This window comes from Cloeon dipterum, chromosome X, assembly GCF_949628265.1.
Source record: "Cloeon dipterum chromosome X, ieCloDipt1.1, whole genome shotgun sequence".
Lineage (NCBI taxonomy): Eukaryota > Metazoa > Arthropoda > Insecta > Ephemeroptera > Baetidae > Cloeon > Cloeon dipterum.
In genome coordinates this window covers 21360856-21376199 of record NC_088790.1, presented here as the reverse complement: position 1 = coordinate 21376199, position 15344 = coordinate 21360856, and the positions used below count along the sequence as shown (strand labels likewise).

At 38.5% G+C, this 15344-nt stretch overlaps 4 protein-coding genes and 1 non-coding gene across 6 annotated transcripts; 3 read left to right on the top strand and 2 right to left on the bottom strand.

Moving 5' to 3' along the window:
- Nucleotides 1-16: 16 nt before the first annotated feature.
- LOC135947483 (cytochrome P450 9e2-like) lies at nucleotides 17-3040 on the top strand. The gene is made up of 8 exons (XM_065496378.1): nucleotides 17-176; nucleotides 780-1035; nucleotides 1092-1231; nucleotides 1289-1632; nucleotides 1883-2120; nucleotides 2171-2392; nucleotides 2498-2749; nucleotides 2810-3040. Exons 2-8 carry the CDS (start codon nucleotides 806-808, stop codon nucleotides 2974-2976), a joined length of 1593 nt encoding a protein of 530 aa, XP_065352450.1. The 5' UTR covers nucleotides 17-176; nucleotides 780-805; the 3' UTR covers nucleotides 2977-3040.
- Nucleotides 1907-5736, bottom strand: Tcs4 (Threonyl-carbamoyl synthesis 4). The gene is made up of 10 exons (XM_065496379.1): nucleotides 5471-5736; nucleotides 5055-5266; nucleotides 4861-4994; nucleotides 4677-4801; nucleotides 4494-4625; nucleotides 4233-4437; nucleotides 4028-4182; nucleotides 3759-3961; nucleotides 3538-3667; nucleotides 1907-2319 (listed from the first exon to the last, which is right to left on the bottom strand). The coding sequence occupies exons 1-9, from the start codon at nucleotides 5522-5524 to the stop codon at nucleotides 3544-3546; spliced, it is 1344 nt and encodes a 447-aa protein (XP_065352451.1). The 5' UTR covers nucleotides 5525-5736; the 3' UTR covers nucleotides 1907-2319; nucleotides 3538-3543.
- A 351-nt stretch (nucleotides 5737-6087) lies between these two features.
- LOC135946765 (pyridoxal phosphate homeostasis protein) lies at nucleotides 6088-7640 on the top strand. The gene is made up of 6 exons (XM_065495128.1): nucleotides 6088-6449; nucleotides 6546-6689; nucleotides 6744-6951; nucleotides 7065-7207; nucleotides 7269-7367; nucleotides 7429-7640. The coding sequence occupies exons 1-6, from the start codon at nucleotides 6375-6377 to the stop codon at nucleotides 7513-7515; spliced, it is 756 nt and encodes a 251-aa protein (XP_065351200.1). The 5' UTR covers nucleotides 6088-6374; the 3' UTR covers nucleotides 7516-7640.
- A 136-nt stretch (nucleotides 7641-7776) lies between these two features.
- On the bottom strand, nucleotides 7777-7850 carry TRNAN-GUU (transfer RNA asparagine (anticodon GUU)). The gene has a single exon. It is a non-coding gene; the product is annotated as a tRNA-Asn (tRNA).
- A 287-nt stretch (nucleotides 7851-8137) lies between these two features.
- On the top strand, nucleotides 8138-11601 carry LOC135947486 (uncharacterized protein C1orf50 homolog). Of its 2 annotated transcripts, XM_065496381.1 has the most exons (5): nucleotides 8168-8327; nucleotides 8390-8518; nucleotides 10217-10332; nucleotides 11002-11220; nucleotides 11280-11601. In XM_065496381.1, exons 2-5 carry the CDS (start codon nucleotides 8455-8457, stop codon nucleotides 11490-11492), a joined length of 612 nt encoding a protein of 203 aa, XP_065352453.1. In that variant the 5' UTR covers nucleotides 8168-8327; nucleotides 8390-8454; the 3' UTR covers nucleotides 11493-11601. The 2 variants fall into 2 exon arrangements, with proteins under 2 accessions (XP_065352452.1, XP_065352453.1); XM_065496380.1 differs by lacking the exons at nucleotides 10217-10332; nucleotides 11002-11220; nucleotides 11280-11601 and adding exons at nucleotides 8831-9069; nucleotides 9161-10102 and having other exon boundaries at nucleotides 8138-8327.
- The last annotated feature ends 3743 nt before the right edge of the window (nucleotides 11602-15344 follow it).

The window sequence follows — 15344 nt, the reverse complement described above, 5'->3', positions numbered from 1 at the left end:
CATGCAGATTTATGTTCGCCTACAGCAGTCAGCGGCGCGTAGAGGGCTGAATATATAAAGTGGCAATATTTATTTTGGTGGCTTGATTTAACCGCTGCACTCGGCACCTCTCCCAAACATTCGCCTCACTTGAGCTGGAGCCTCCAACGTATCTGCTGCAGGCGAGTTTTTAGCACGTAGGCATATACTATATTGTTATTTAACTTTTGAAACTGCTGGGAATAATATAATTCTTGAGCTTGATAAGATAAATTGATGACTGTAGAGGTACGTGGGGTATAGCTTCATTTGTCATGGACAAAAATCTTAAAAGTTTTATGATTTTTACTGAGCAATATAAAGGAATCGGTATATTTAGTTTCATAATTTTATTTCATTTTGCTATTCACTATTCCCTCAGATAAAACATCGTTTTATAAAAATAAAAATCCTTAGGAATGAGAAAAAGACAGTTAAAAACGGTGAAATAATATTTGTCTCTATAATGTTTTATGAAACGAAAACCGTTAAATTCACATTATTGATTTTCATAGTACTATGACGTCATAAAAAACTTCATAATATTTGATATGGTTTTGAATCTAAATTTAACTATAATTAAAATGTTAAAGTGTCGGAACCCACAGTTATTCCTGTTACTATGCGGCTAAAAGTGCAACTTAATTTTTGCTATCTGAAGTACGTCTAGTATGTTCCCAAAGGATCTGAGTGATTTTAAGATATACAATCAGATAACAAAAAGTGCTTCAATTTTTAAAAGGTTCAATATTTTGATACAGTGCGCGGCTGCTGAAGATTCGCAAACATGGGCCTGCTCTTTGACTCGCTGCTCGTTGAGCTGCTGGCCTTTGGGCTGGCCGCCTGGGCCCTATTCTACTGGTACGCCACCAAAAACTACAGTTACTGGCAGAGCAAAAATGTTCGCACAGCGAAGAAGCTGACACCCCTTTTCGGCACCATGGCCGAGACTTTCATGTTGAAAACGCAGCTCGGCGTCTTCTACCAGAAGCTGTACAACGAACTGGAAGGCGAACGGTAAAAATAAATCACGCGCGTCAGAGAGAGCAGTCACTTGAGTTTTTGCCTCTTAGATTCGGCGGATACTACAAATTGCGGGACCCGGCTATTTTGGTGCGCGATCCGGAGTTGATCAAACATGTGCTGGTTAAGGATTTCAGTAGCTTCCACGACAACGACGTTCACATTAATGAAAAAGTCGATCCCATGCTTGGTATGACCAACGTTCATTAAATAAAGAGTATTGAATTATCAGCGAATCTACATACAGCTTACAACATTTTCTCGATCCATGGACCCAAGTGGAAGTTCTTGAGGCAGAGGCTGGCGCCAGCGTTCACCACGGGCAAAATCAAGTCGATGTTCCCCCTGATGCAGGAAGTCTGCGAAGAACTGAAGAAGCATGTCCAAAGGGCAATTGATAATAAGGAGAGTCGCGAGGTTAAGAGGATGGCAGCCAACTTCACGACAGACGTAGTCGGATCATGTGCTTTTGGGGTTAAGTGCAACTCTCTGCAAGACGAAAGCAACACCTTCCGCCAAATGGGCATGGAAATGCTCAATCCTGGACCGGTTAGAGGACTGGTGTTGATGATTGTTCTTTTTTGGCCAAAGGTATTAAATTTGAGCAATCATGCATAATGCTATTGTTAAAATATTAATTCGCAGTAGAATTTAATATAAAATCGTATCTGATAAAAGATAGAATTGATCAACTTAAGCTTTGCCAATTAAAATTGAGAAATTTTTAGGATACAAATTCTGCTCCAGAACCTTCCAACACAAGCTACCCTATTTCAATTTTATTTTTTTTTCTCATTCACCCAATCGAACAAAATGTGTAAACGGTATTAAATAATTGCAGGTTGGCGATTTTTTCGGGCTGAAATTTGTGTCCGACCGCCTAGCCAACTTCTTCAGGAAGCTGGTGAAGGACGCTATCGAGTTCAGAGAAAAAAACAACGTCACTAGGAGCGACTTCATTCAACTGCTGATTCAGCTGAAGAAAAAAGGAGAGCTGGACGCTGACGCCGGAGAGAAGATTGAGAATGGAGTGAAGCAAGAAAACGGCGGAACTGACCATTATGAAGAAGCAAAAATTGGTAAAATTGGTTTGGATTTTTAATAAGGAAACTGAACATTCTTTTTTCAGAGTTTACTCACGATGTACTGACATCACAGGCAGTAGGGTTCTTTGGTGATGGTTTCGAGACTTCGTCTTCCGCTCTTGCTTTCACCCTTTTTGAAATCGCCAACAATCAAGATGTGCAGGAAAAGTTGAGGGAAGAAATCAAGACAGTACTGGAAAAACATGATGAAAAATTTTCTTATGAGGCTATTCAAGAAATGCATTATTTAGATCAAGTCCTTCTAGGTAAATTATTTATGTCATAAATTTATTTAATCAAATTATTTGGAAAATTAGTGGGACGAATTGAATTTAAGTTAAAAATTGAGGAACACGATAAAAATGTTTCAGAATCTCTACGCATGTACCCCCCTGCTGGCGCCATGAACCGACTTTGCACTAAGCGCTACCAGTTCCCTGATTCAGACCTGAAAATTGAAGTTGGCACCACCATGACTGTCCCTATCTACGCTATACACCACGACCCCAAGTACTGGCCCAACCCAGGAAAGTTTGACCCTGAAAGATTTACTGATGAGAATAAGAAAAGCCGCTTGCCCTACACCTTTTTCCCGTTCGGGGAAGGACCGAGAATTTGCATTGGTAAATCAAAATTAACAAATCAGTTTGACAGCAGTTTCGAAATAAAATCAATTCCAATAGGTATGCGATTCGCTCAGGCCCAGGTGAAAGCTGCTATAGTGACAATCGTGAAGAACTTTGACCTTGAAACCACTGGACAAACGTCGTACCCTGTTGTGCTGGACCCTAACGTCTTTCTGATTCATGCCAAGGAAGGCCTGCATGTCTCATTCAAGTCCAGAAATTAATTACGTTATTTTTTTTTAAAACTTTGAATGTGTATTGCAATAAACTTCATCATTATAAGTGTCAGCCACTCTTTCATTTCATATAAAAATAAAGCAATGACAGTATATTACAAAGCTTTGTTTAAAAAGTGCCTGATGTTGATGATAACAGTGGCAAAATGTTACATTCGCTGAGCAAAATCGCGTTCAACTTCAAATGTATAAATTAAATGATGGAACTGCTGCCATGGTCAAATGAAATTTATCTTTCAGAGCAAATAATTTAGTTTAGGCAACTAGCAGAACTTATTGCTAATGCAGGTTGCATAATATTGATTTCAAAATTATGTCAGGTTGAGTACCAAATTAAAGCTTCTGAAAGGATATTAGCAATTTGTATAATCATATTAAGTTTGTTATAGTTTGACTGAACAGAGTATTTTTTTCAACTTTAATCAGAAAAATTGGAATGCATTTTAGCAGCTATCCCAGGCTTCTTTTAAATAGCTACGTGGGCCTTTTTAACCCGTTTCCCCAGCAGCATGTTTTCCAGGTGAGTGTTTTAATGGCCACATTTCTCACCTTGTTTCATCTCTGCGCCTCATCCAAGTATACAAATTCCGACATCTGCCTGAGCGCCTTAAGTTTAATCCATTTGCATTTGATGCTCTCCGCAGCAACTTCCTGACTAATATCAGTTCCAATTGGGCATCTGAAAATTTTCAACACAAATAATGTTTTCCTGTCAATATAAATTGACCCTCTACTATTATTTTTGATGATTCCAGAATAAATCCACTCACTTTCCGTAAAAATCCACATCATCCAGATTTTCAGCGATTCCCGACTGAGCCTTCCATCGTTCAACACCGTTCCAAGCGATCATGACTCCATTGTCAGTGCACAGTCGTGGTGGAGGAGCGTAGAGCTTGTAATCGTACTCGCTGCAGATGACTTCCATCGCCATTTTAATATATCTGTTGCTTGCAACACCACCAGAGACAACCTTTAGAACAACATGAAACACACATGGATCATTTTTACTTCTGACTTAACTATTTTAATAACTAACAAAAGCTCTGGGTCCTTGGCCAAGAGGGATGAGTTCTTTTCTGTCCACAAACTCCATGGCTCGCTGCAGTCTCTGGCAAATGTGCTTGGTGACAGCGTGCTGGTAACTGGCACACAAGTCTTCGAGTCCAGGCAAAATATCACCATCGACTAAATCTAATAAGGAGAAATAAATTTAAGGTTTTAGTGAAGGACATTTTGCAAACCAAATTTTTTCTGGATCTTTTTCACATGGCTATATAAATTCATTGTGATGCCGGCAAAACTGAAATTGCAGTCTTGATACTGGGTCATGCTAGTGGAGAAGGGAAAAGCGCTTGAATATCCTTTCCGCGCCAGGGTCTCTATTGCAGCTCCCCCACAGACATTTTCCAGACCTGGAATCACTTTCAGGTTCAACTTCCTTGCTGCCTGATAAGAAATCAATCAAAACTAATGCTTAAGAATGAAATATTTGGCTGTTTTACTTTATCAAACTGCTCTCCAGGAGCATTATTTATGGTTTGTCCAAGGATGAGAAATTTATCCACCTGCTGTGCGACAGCAAGGATGCAATGACCTCCTGAGGCGAGCAGCACTAGAAATGGGAATTGCACATCCTATAAAACAACTGATAATTATCATGAATTTTTAGCTAGTCCGAAAAATACCTTTTCGAGCATTCGGATTGTGAGTGCATGCGCCTCCATGTGGTGAATGGGAATGAATGGCACCCCCAATTCTCTCGCCATTTGCTTTCCCTTAAGAAGACCTATTTCCAATGACAGTGGCAGCCCTGATCATTTGGAAAAAAAAATTATTCCATAACATTTTTCATACCAATTAAGCACATACCTGGTCTATTCGTTGTGGCGATCGCAGCAATATCATAAATGTCGACTCCAGACGCTTTGATGGCCTCATCCACCACTTGGTCTATGTGGGCTCGGTGAAGATCACTGGCTACAGGAGGTACGATTCCACCGTGGCTATGGTTAGAACGGAAATGCCAGCATAAATTATGTGAAGCAAACTATTATATGACTTACTCGAGGTGTACTTTCAATTGAGAGTGCAACGATTCGCCCAGGATGGTCCCGTTACTGTCCACGATTGCACATCCTGTGTCATCACAACTGGTCTCGATGCCCAAGACCATAAAATTATTGTCAGTGCTAAAGCTTCTAAAATTGCTGCAAGTGTTTAAGATGACACACCTGTTTAAAGGAGATGATTTGCAGAAGGTCGTGCTATTTCTGGTCTGCAAATTCGAAAAAAAAAAACATAATTTTACGTAAGTGTAATATTTGGCAAAATAATTTTGAACGATTTTTTATCATAATAAACATGTATGTATTATTATATGTATTATATAAAGCACAAATTGAAAAGATGAATTTTAGCAAAATCAAAACAAATGTAAAATACAGAAAAGTAAAAACAAAATAATTCGTATTATACTTACCGAAGAAAATAAAATTAATTTTGGAAGACTGGGAAGCAGTGTCCTTAATGCCATTATTGTTGAAGTATGATTGAACACACGACACAAAGTTATTTATGTAATTATGATACAATTTTAATTGTATCATATTTAACGATCATAATTAATAATAGAACAAACGCAGTTGCACATAAATAGGAGTCCTGCAGCTCATCATGGTTATTATAGGTTTCAGTGCTTGCTGCGTGAAAAACTTTAAAAGTTGCCAAACAATATAAAAATTTGAAACAATATTTAATATTGCCAAAACTGATGGCAGACGGCAGACACTGCACGTGTGGTGCGGTAGATTCTATGTTTGTTTACATTTTTGAAAGGGACTTAAATGAGGAGGTAGGGATAAATTGCACAGCATGAGATATTTCAGAGTTAATTTGTTGATAACGGATGTTAATATAGAACAAATTTACATATTCTGTGTTAATAAATTCCCTTTGCACGATATAATTATTATTGTTCTTCTCAAATTGCAAGGTTCTTTGCTCTTTGAAGCGCACATTTTAACTCCTTTCTAAACTCCAGCTTCGACTAGGTAACAGCTGGTGCTGTTTTTATTTTGGCATGAAGTGATTTATATAATACATCGTAGTGATTTTAACAGCCCAGCTCCTGGCATTGGCAGCCCGGCACATTTGTCTGGTTTGCTAGGTTCACTGACGAAGTTGCTTCCTTTTTACCACTGGCTGCCACTTTCAAGCAGTGAGAAGCAAGAGAAAAGCGCACAGAGCCTTAAATTAGGGAAAGGACTGGAAGCTGCACAGAGCAGAACGATTCTATTGCGTTGCGTCTAAAACCTCAAGGCCTTGGGCCAAAGTTCAATTTTATCATAATTTGCTTTAGTGACTAATTCTGCACGATTTTTATAATGACGGAGTTTGTTGTTACTGGGTTAAAAAATGCCCTTGAGCGTTTCGAAGCTGCCTGCAAGAGGAGACCACAGGTAAAATAAAGTTTTAAAAAATCGGCAAACTGCTCTTTTTCTGTAACCTCTGCGCAGGTCTTTAATTCATGTAAATAATTTTCTTTATGTGAACAGGAGCTATCCTCAATACTGCCAAGGCTGGTGGCTGTGAGCAAGACAAAACCGAATGAGCTTGTCATCGCAGCCTACGAAGCAGGCCAGAGACACTTTGGTGAGAACTACGTTCAGGAGCTAAATCAGAAAGGCAATGATCCTGAGGTATTTACTTTGTTTTGTTTATCTCCTGCTGAATAATATTGAGGCTCCTTTCAGATCTTACTCAAATGCCCTGACATTCGATGGCACTTTATCGGGCGCCTGCAAAGAAACAAAATTCCTAAAGTGATCAACACGCCCAACTTGTTTATGGTGGAGACTGTGGATTCAGCAAGGCTAGCAACAGCTTTGCATGACGCCTGGGGCAAGTTTGGCAAGGAACCCTTGAGGGTCATGGTGCAGGTTAATACCAGTGCAGAAGAAGGTAGGCCAGTTTGCTAACTTAATAAAAAACGATAAGATTTTAAATGCACGCATATAAAAAAAATCATGCAATTTCTATCAGTGATGGCTGATAGTGTGTGATGAATTTTACAGCGAAAGGTGGGCTGATTCCTGAGGAAGCTCCTGACCTAGTCAGCCATTTGTTGGAAAAATGTCCCAACCTGAAATTTGCTGGACTCATGACAATTGGCCAGTATGGGTATGACCTGTCCCGAGGCCCTAATCCAGATTTCCAGGTGCGATTCTTAATTAAAAAAATTTAAACTTCAGATCATTTATTTTCTGTTTTGCTTTCAGGTTCTGATTAAGTGCAGACAAAATGTGTGCCAAAAATTAGGACTTAACATGGAAGAGGTGGAACTCTCAATGGGAATGTCTGATGACTTTGAACATGCGGTGAGGACGTTTTAATTTATCAATTGCATGACTTTTGAAAGAGGTGTTGTGTTTTTTTCAGATTGAAGTTGGGAGCACAAATGTCAGGGTCGGAAGTTCAATATTCGGAGCAAGGGAGTACAAGCCTAAGAGTCCTACTCCTCCTTAACACTCGCCAGGCTAGGTGTTGATTTTTGTAAATCTTTGTTGTTCATTTATAAATAGCAATAAATGAATAAAATGTTCATTTTAACTAAATAAATGAATAAAAATTTAATTTTTAAGTAGATGAAACGGGTGTATCATTGTAGTGAAGATTATTCTTCTGAATATACCACTACACTATATTTCAACGGTGTTTGTGTTTTATTTCTCATCTGTATTTTTCATCTAAAAATATTACTAGCATTTAAGAACACTGACAAAAAGACGCCCCCGGGTGGGCTCGAACCACCAACCTTTCGGTTAACAGCCGAACGCGCTAGCCGATTGCGCCACGGAGGCTGCTGGCGACGGGGAGGCAAAGCACTATTTTGTTTCAAAAATCATATCAGTCTTGCCAACAATTTTGTTTCCTAACTTTTGTAATTTTCTTCACTTTGTTAAAAAAAAGTAGTTCAAAAAGCGTAAGCAGTTAAAATTATTGAGTTTATGTATATTAAATATAATAGGTACTATACACATTGCATGTTTATGGTGAAAACACAACCTAAGATCTACCAGAAAAAAATGTTGTTTATTGTTCATTGCTATTAATTTGTTGCCAGCATTGGGTCTTATAGTTACACTGCTTTCTTGCTGACTGCGTTTGGTTTGCCTTGCTGGGCGCTGGACACAAACTGGGTGGTGTTTTTGCATTGTTGTTGCTTGTGTGCCGAGTGCACGTGTAGGATTTTATTTGTCACAAAATACGAGTTGTAGTTTGGGATTCGGATCGAATTATTTATTATTTAAATTTGCCAGCGATCAAGGACAGAATCGGTGAGGAAATATTTTTCATCACCCTCTCGCACAATAATAATATAAACAATCTAATTGTGTAGATAACCTCTGCTATCAACCCGGATTGACCCTGAAGAATTTTCAGACCCCAGTCGCTTTAGTGTGAATGATTTCTCCGAAACGCAGCAAACTCTCCGACATGGAAGACAAGAAGTTCGACACTTCCATAGGTGAGCATCATGAAACAAAACGAGAGTGTTAGTTCCACCCGTTACACCAACAAATTTTTTTCATCGTTTTTATCGTTTAACATTTTACTCATTGTAATTCCGTTCAATATGACCTCTCCAGAGTTGTTACATAATATTAAAAAAAACATAATTGCATTATATAATTTTATACACCATTGGCCATATTAATTTACATAAATTAGTTCTGGTTGAAAGAAATTTAATATTATTATCAAACAAAAAATGTGTTTTATATGTATTTTAAGTGCGTGTCATCAACTGAAAATTGTGAGTGTGTGTGCATATCTATAGGGAAGAGGATGACGGTGTCCCTCTCGCAAATCGCGTCGCTGTGCCACGAAATCACCTTACCTTTGAGCGGAACTATACCAGAGCGCTTCGTGGCAGTCAAGAAAAATTATCCTAGCAAGAAATGGTCCGCGGACTCAGCTCACCTGAAGTACCGACTGGACAAGGACGGCAACGCCATCAACACCGCCAGTCAGGAGGTCTTCCAGCGAATGTTCAAATTCAACCAGGAATACCTCCAGGTCTGCATCTTGCGTCTTGCTCTCAGAATTATTGATTTGGGGAAAACATGCTCGGAGAAAGACAAAATGAGTAAAAACTTAATAATTCTAGGCAATTTTGGACGAAGAAGTTGAGTGCGAGCTGTACAAGATGTTCAAGAAGACTGAACCGCCTCACGAAATGCCAAAAATCGCTGGCACCTTTATGTTTGGCTTCAAGAACACAGACATGCTTGCGAACATGATTATGAACGAGATGAATCTGCAACACGAATTCTTATCTGGAAAGTGTCATTTGTGCATCTCGGTTCTGCTGCCAGAATTGGTGGCCAAAATTGTGGGCGACATCTTCAACTGTGATCGCCTGGAGGCGACGAAGAAAATGCGTCACTACTCGCAGAGATTCTCTGAAGACCTCTGCTCTAAAATCCTGTGATCGGTTCTGCAAAATGTGCTGTGTTACAATTAAAAACATTTGATGCTACGCCACTCAAGGCAAAATCAACCTTTGTCAAGCTAGACTTTAAAGCCTGTTCTAACAACCAGATCAGCCTATTCAAAGTTTGGGGTTTAGAATAATTAATTAACGAATTTTATTCGTTTGATATAAAGACTGATAAAAGCATTGGTAAAACATTCATCTTCCTCCATCTGCAACTAACCTACTGCGTTATTCTATGTGTAGCCCCATTATGTAAACATCAAAATGCTCTGTGTAGTAACGCAACAAATACATACAATATTATGGTATCTCAAATTATCTAATTTTTAAAAAGAAGATAATCAGTTTTTATCTGTTAATCGACGTTGTTTCTAAACATAATTTCATTTGAATTCTTATGTTATGATCAGAAAATCAAGTATGTGCTCAAAATTTACTCAACAGCATTTTTGCTGTACGTAAATATGAATGTTATGCTGCCAGGTCCATATTGGTGAAAGTCTGAAAACGAGAGTCAAGTTGTTCAGCTCAATGGATCGACAAATTGAGTTGCATATTGATCATGCATTAATCTAATAGCAAACTGTAAATAAAATTTTAAGGTACAATATCTATGGAAATTTTTGACTGACGTTTACACACCTCACTTAGTAGTTGACCATGTGAAAAATTGTCACTTGTTTTCCTCGATTTTGTTGTCAATGAACATAATAATGTTGTTCACAGTAACTCTTGTGGAGAGAAATCCTGCACCATATGGAATCCGCCTTTTGGATTCAGTTGCCATTGCTAAACGTAGTGACCCCAATGACTTGGTCACCATGGCCCAAGAAATTCAGAAGGTACGTTGTTTCAGTTCATTTTTTTCAAAGAAAATTAGGTCAAAACAAATACATAAAAGTATACCATTTCATTTGTCTGGCCTCTTAAATTCTCAAACGTAATAAAATGTAAATGTTATAAGGAGCAGCTTAATAGATGCACTGCATGAGACAAAAGCGGAGTTTTACGCAGATTTTTTAAATGAGAATAAACAAACATGAAGCCTGCGGGGCCTAAACAGCTGCAATGCAGTTCAAGAGCAATGCATGTTATTTAATTTTTTGCTCAAAGAATTTTCTTAATAGCTGATCATCGTAATTATTTTTCTGCGTAGAGTAGAACCATTCAGTCTATTTATATTTCACGATTTTTCTTCATTAACTAGGAAATTTTAGAAAACAAACAAGCTAGCAGTGTGATAAGTGAAATTTAAAATGAGATAAATTTTTTGAGCACTTTAACTCGCGGAATGTGATGCTCAGGAATACCTACGGGAAATATAGGCCAGTTTTTACCAACCTGATAATGTTTCCAAGTCAAAGTTTGGAACAAAATTGATAAAATCATGTAAAAAGCCATGATTTCACCTGTACATTTGCTCCTGGGAATAAAATAGACCGACTTCAATTTGATTTAGCTAATCTTCAAGGTTTTCAACTGTCATTTCTGATAAAAATTAAATCCTTCAGGCCGACACATTTGTCAAAGCAAATGCGAGCAGCAAACTGAAGATAATCGTGGACCAAGTGAGGCACTTGCAGGAGATGGCCATGAAAATTCTGCAGGAGGCCCAGGACAATACGAGGCTCCACCACGCCGCATGCAATTTTAAGAAGGTGCCTGGAAAGATTTACCACCTGTACAAACGCTCTTCGGGACAGACGTACTTCAGCATGCTTTCGCCAGAGGTTAGAATGATTCAAAACTATTTTAACCCTTCACTAAATTTATTTTAACTTGAGTGCAGGAGTGGGGCCAGAGTTGTCCGCACGACTTTCAAGGCTCTTATCGGCTGGAATGCGACTTGACCTGGACACCCTTGGAAGAGGTGGAGCAAAAAGACTCGGATATGCAAATTATCGAGGCACTGATGGGTGCTAAAAACTTTGGCAACATCATTTGTGGGCCGGAAACTCTGCTTGACACCAAAGCTGCACTTTTGCCACCTGCTCACCTCTGAGTGACAGAAGTAACTTCTTAAAACTACTACGCAACAGTTTATGTGATTACAATATGCAGTGGGCAAATCTGATTTTTCTTGTGCTGCTGAGAATGGAAATAAAACTATCTACTTTTTTGTGCAATTAAATATAAATTTTTTTATTCTGGATAGAATTATAGTGTTGGTAATACAAATATTTAATGATATATAGAGAAGACGGTTAGAAAATACGTTGATTTTGCCTTAAATTTAAAGCTTAGAGGAAACATTAAAATGACTGAGGAGATGTTGGAAATAGATAAAAGCGCTTTTGAAGATCAGAACACGCAACTTTGTTCAATGACTTAACATCTAAACTATTTTTTTAAAAAATAAGAAAAAAAGGGTCATAAAAATAATGGACTCTTTGTTTGCGAATGTAGTCAAGTTATGTTTCTCTTGTGGCTCAAAATAAGCTTATTAAAAAAAATTGTTAACTAGAGTGGAGGTTTGAATTCACTGCAAATCTCACTTCATTGTTTACTTCTTCATGCCTTTCCAACGTTTCAAACTGAGTTTGGCAATAATAGTTTTTAATTTGTTGATTATTTTTTATTCAAACCTCTACTTCTCTTCAAATTAAAACAAAACCTTCATTGTTCCACGAAATTTTATATCTATAATTTGGCGAATTTTTTGTTGAGCGAAAAATAATATTACCTGAAGTACATTTTGGTTGAAATAATGATTTCAAGTTAAAAAATTATAAGAGATATATATGGAGCCAGTGTTCGTCCATCGATTAATATTCTTGGCCTACAGAAGCACTCAAGAAAATTTCCCCCAGTATGTGGCTGGAAAACTGAACTCAAAACTTGACGACCAACTCCGTTCCCTTGAGGTAGATTGAGACGGTAAAAAACACTGCAGAATAGTTGAATTATTAATTACTTCAAAAATTCACGAGGCAAAAAGGAAAAAAATCGTCCTGCGAAACTTAGCATTGTGGCTGTAAAATTTGCAATAATAATGACAGTCAATAAATTGCGAACAAGCAGCACACACTCAGCGGTCGCCAACTCGGTCTCTGCGAAAAGGCGGGTTCAAATTAATTTAAGAGCAGGCACATACCTGCTGCACGGAGCAGAGAAAGCTTTACTGGAAAAAGGTCTCCACCTTGGTGATTTTACACGCCTTTCACCGAGAGCGCGCGGCTCTGTCGGCAGGCAGTCGCGGCCGGGACCGCGCATTATTCCAAATAGTGCGCCCAGCACCCATTCATTCATTGTGTACCGGGCGCCGCGCCGTGCGCGTAAATTATCCTCTCACATCGCGCGCGCATCTCGCGTCTCCCGGCCTGGCCATTGTCTTCCCACTACGCACGCAAAAGAAACTTGTGCATTCCTTTCATCTGACTTGAGTAGGTCGCAGGTCAAAACTATTGGGAGATTTATAAAATGCTGATCATGTAACATTTATCCTTCCGCCTTTGCTCGAAGATTACTCTCGACGCTTTTCTATAGTGTAGGCTGTAAAAGGGTAAAACTGAAGCTGCAATAGTTTGCTTTCAATAAAAGCTTTGCACACGTTCTTGCCATTTCCGATTAATATTTTCAGGTTGAACGCAGATCTACAATGGCAACATCTCCGCCTAATATCAGCAAAATATATGACAAGAGGAGTTTCACGACCAAATCATGCCATTTATTGATATTATTCATTACTGCTCGTATTATTTAAAACCTTCGGGCAAAAAGCCTGCATAAATTATGAACTGAAACTAGTTTTTAAGGATATGATAATTTAACTACCGGTTTAAATAAATGATTAATTAGGTGAATAGTTGGGTTAATATATGGACAGTTAAATAGTCATCTTAAGGGAACTCGACGTAACGAAAGGTATTTATTCTGTTCGTGCGGTTGCATAGAATCGTTACTTCACATCTCCGCAATGACATTTGAACGAATTCTTTTATTTCTCGCTTGAATGGTTGAGGTGAAAGAAATTATTGCGCAGGTTAAAAACATCACACCTGAAGAACCTTAAAAAGAAAAGACCGCAGACTATATCTGCATCAAATAATCGTGCATAAAAACAGAAGATGATTTCTCTTATTTCATACGCGAAAAAATTCGAGACGCTTTTCCTTCATGCCTATAGAGAGCGCAATGCTTTGTCAATTTTCCCTGCCTCGTGACTCCTTTGATATTTAATCTTTACATTTGGGATACGCCGGGTTGTCTGCGCTCTACGTGAGGTTGACGCACTAATGGCAAATGCGGAGAACCATTGATCCTTCGGGTGTTGTGTATCAGTTGCAGAAATTCACAATGTCGAAATTTATATGATTCAATATCTGTGTATGTGTAGCATATATACACAAGTTTTTGCTCAATTTCGTAATAGGGCGTCCATTGGGCGCAACAAAGAGTAGCCAGTATATAACAACACCGAGTGACGCGGAGATATACGTTCAACTAAAGGAGCACAATAATATTTTATATCTGATTATATTATATAGCCGATAATAAACGTATGTATATCCGGAACCGGCTTCAAACGCGTGCAATCTCTTTTTGCCGTGGCCACTTCCTGCAATACGCCGACGAGAGCGATTTTCAATAGCAGATCAAGGAAAGGTTGCGCGACAAAAAATTATTGTGTGTGTCGCTCTAGATACGCCTGCCAAGCACACGCACATTTTTAGCCCTATGGTGTTCAACTTCTGAGCACGTGTCTCGTTCGTCGATCTGATAAATAATTCATCGGGTGACCTTGCCGAAAATCTTCTCGTGTTCACAAAATTATACGACTTTTCAGCCTTGCACACATTTTTATTTCATTCAGCCAGTTCATCTCGGCCAGAAATTAATGTTTTCTCGTCGCTCGGCCGAAAACGGTCGCCACTTCCTGCTGGAGTTGGAAAGTAGTGCTCTATTTAGCGCATTTTTTGTTCCCGAACTGCTTATTTTTCACAAACTGCATGATGTGTAAGAGAACAATAAAAATGTTGAAATAACCTCCAACTTTGTGCTTGTGTGTGTGTATATATATGTCTCAGTCAGTCATTCAGCCTGAGAGCAAAAGTTGCCGCGAAGAGGTGAACCTGCTCTGATTATTCGCGCACTTGGAATGAAATTGTTGTTGCATAACAATTTCTCTTGCGAGTCACTCGATCATTTCTCGTTCGCCAGTAGAAAAAAACGCTCGTTACGTGAGCGTTCAAAAACTCGATCAAGCTGCCGTTGTGACGCACTTAAAAATATGTCGCGTATAATAAAATTTTTGACCCGAGGTTGCCTTGCCTCTCTGTCCCAGAAAAAAAATGTTTCGTTGTTTTGGAGAGCAAAAGGAAAGGGGAAATATTAAAAAAAAATTGATTTACTCCCTGTTGTGTGCATGGTTACGCGCAATCCCTTCTCATATATAGCTCTCAGATTTGAATATTAAGCATGAACGGATTACTACACTTTTTGTCGTGAGAAATGTTACTATAGCTTTATAGACTGATGTTCTAATTAAACGGTTCAGTGAATAGAAGCTATATTATATGGTTGGCTCGCATATAAACTAGTTCCTTTCTGAATCCATGATTATTTAATCACCATCAACGATTGGATTTATTTGACAACAAATAATACAACATTTTATATTTTTCCTCAATTCTCTCGCAAAAACTCGGGACGGATGTACAAAGGTTATCATTAAAATGTAATTTTAAATTCATGACCTCAATCTCGTTAACTCGGCAATGAAATCGGCACGGTCGACTATTTTTTCCGACGAGGAAACTCTCTAGTTGGTGGTTTAATTAATTTTATTTAATTCATGAAGCATGGCCTGATGGAACCAGAAGTTCAGTGGTCTAAAATTTTGCATGCAACAATT

Excerpts from the sequence above, each read along its gene's own strand:
- LOC135947483 (XM_065496378.1), top strand. The coding sequence starts at position 806 with ATGGGCCTGCTCTTTGACTCGCTGCTCGTTGAGCTGCTGGCCTTTGGG. Across the intron at positions 1,633-1,882 it reads TTGTTCTTTTTTGGCCAAAG|GTTGGCGATTTTTTCGGGCT; the intron begins GTATTAAATTTG and ends AAATAATTGCAG. Across the intron at positions 2,393-2,497 it reads TTTAGATCAAGTCCTTCTAG|AATCTCTACGCATGTACCCC; the intron begins GTAAATTATTTA and ends AAAATGTTTCAG.
- Tcs4 (XM_065496379.1), bottom strand. The coding sequence starts at position 5,524 with ATGGCATTAAGGACACTGCTTCCCAGTCTTCCAAAATTAATTTTATTT. Across the intron at positions 4,183-4,232 it reads AAAGATCCAGAAAAAATTTG|ATTTAGTCGATGGTGATATT; the intron begins GTTTGCAAAATG and ends TCTCCTTATTAG. Across the intron at positions 3,668-3,758 it reads GATGTGGATTTTTACGGAAA|ATGCCCAATTGGAACTGATA; the intron begins GTGAGTGGATTT and ends GAAAATTTTCAG.
- LOC135946765 (XM_065495128.1), top strand. The coding sequence starts at position 6,375 with ATGACGGAGTTTGTTGTTACTGGGTTAAAAAATGCCCTTGAGCGTTTC. Across the intron at positions 6,690-6,743 it reads AGAAAGGCAATGATCCTGAG|ATCTTACTCAAATGCCCTGA; the intron begins GTATTTACTTTG and ends GGCTCCTTTCAG. Across the intron at positions 7,368-7,428 it reads CTGATGACTTTGAACATGCG|ATTGAAGTTGGGAGCACAAA; the intron begins GTGAGGACGTTT and ends TGTTTTTTTCAG.
- LOC135947486 (XM_065496380.1), top strand. The coding sequence starts at position 8,455 with ATGATTTCTCCGAAACGCAGCAAACTCTCCGACATGGAAGACAAGAAG. Across the intron at positions 8,519-8,830 it reads GAAGTTCGACACTTCCATAG|GGAAGAGGATGACGGTGTCC; the intron begins GTGAGCATCATG and ends GCATATCTATAG. Across the intron at positions 9,070-9,160 it reads TCAACCAGGAATACCTCCAG|GCAATTTTGGACGAAGAAGT; the intron begins GTCTGCATCTTG and ends TAATAATTCTAG.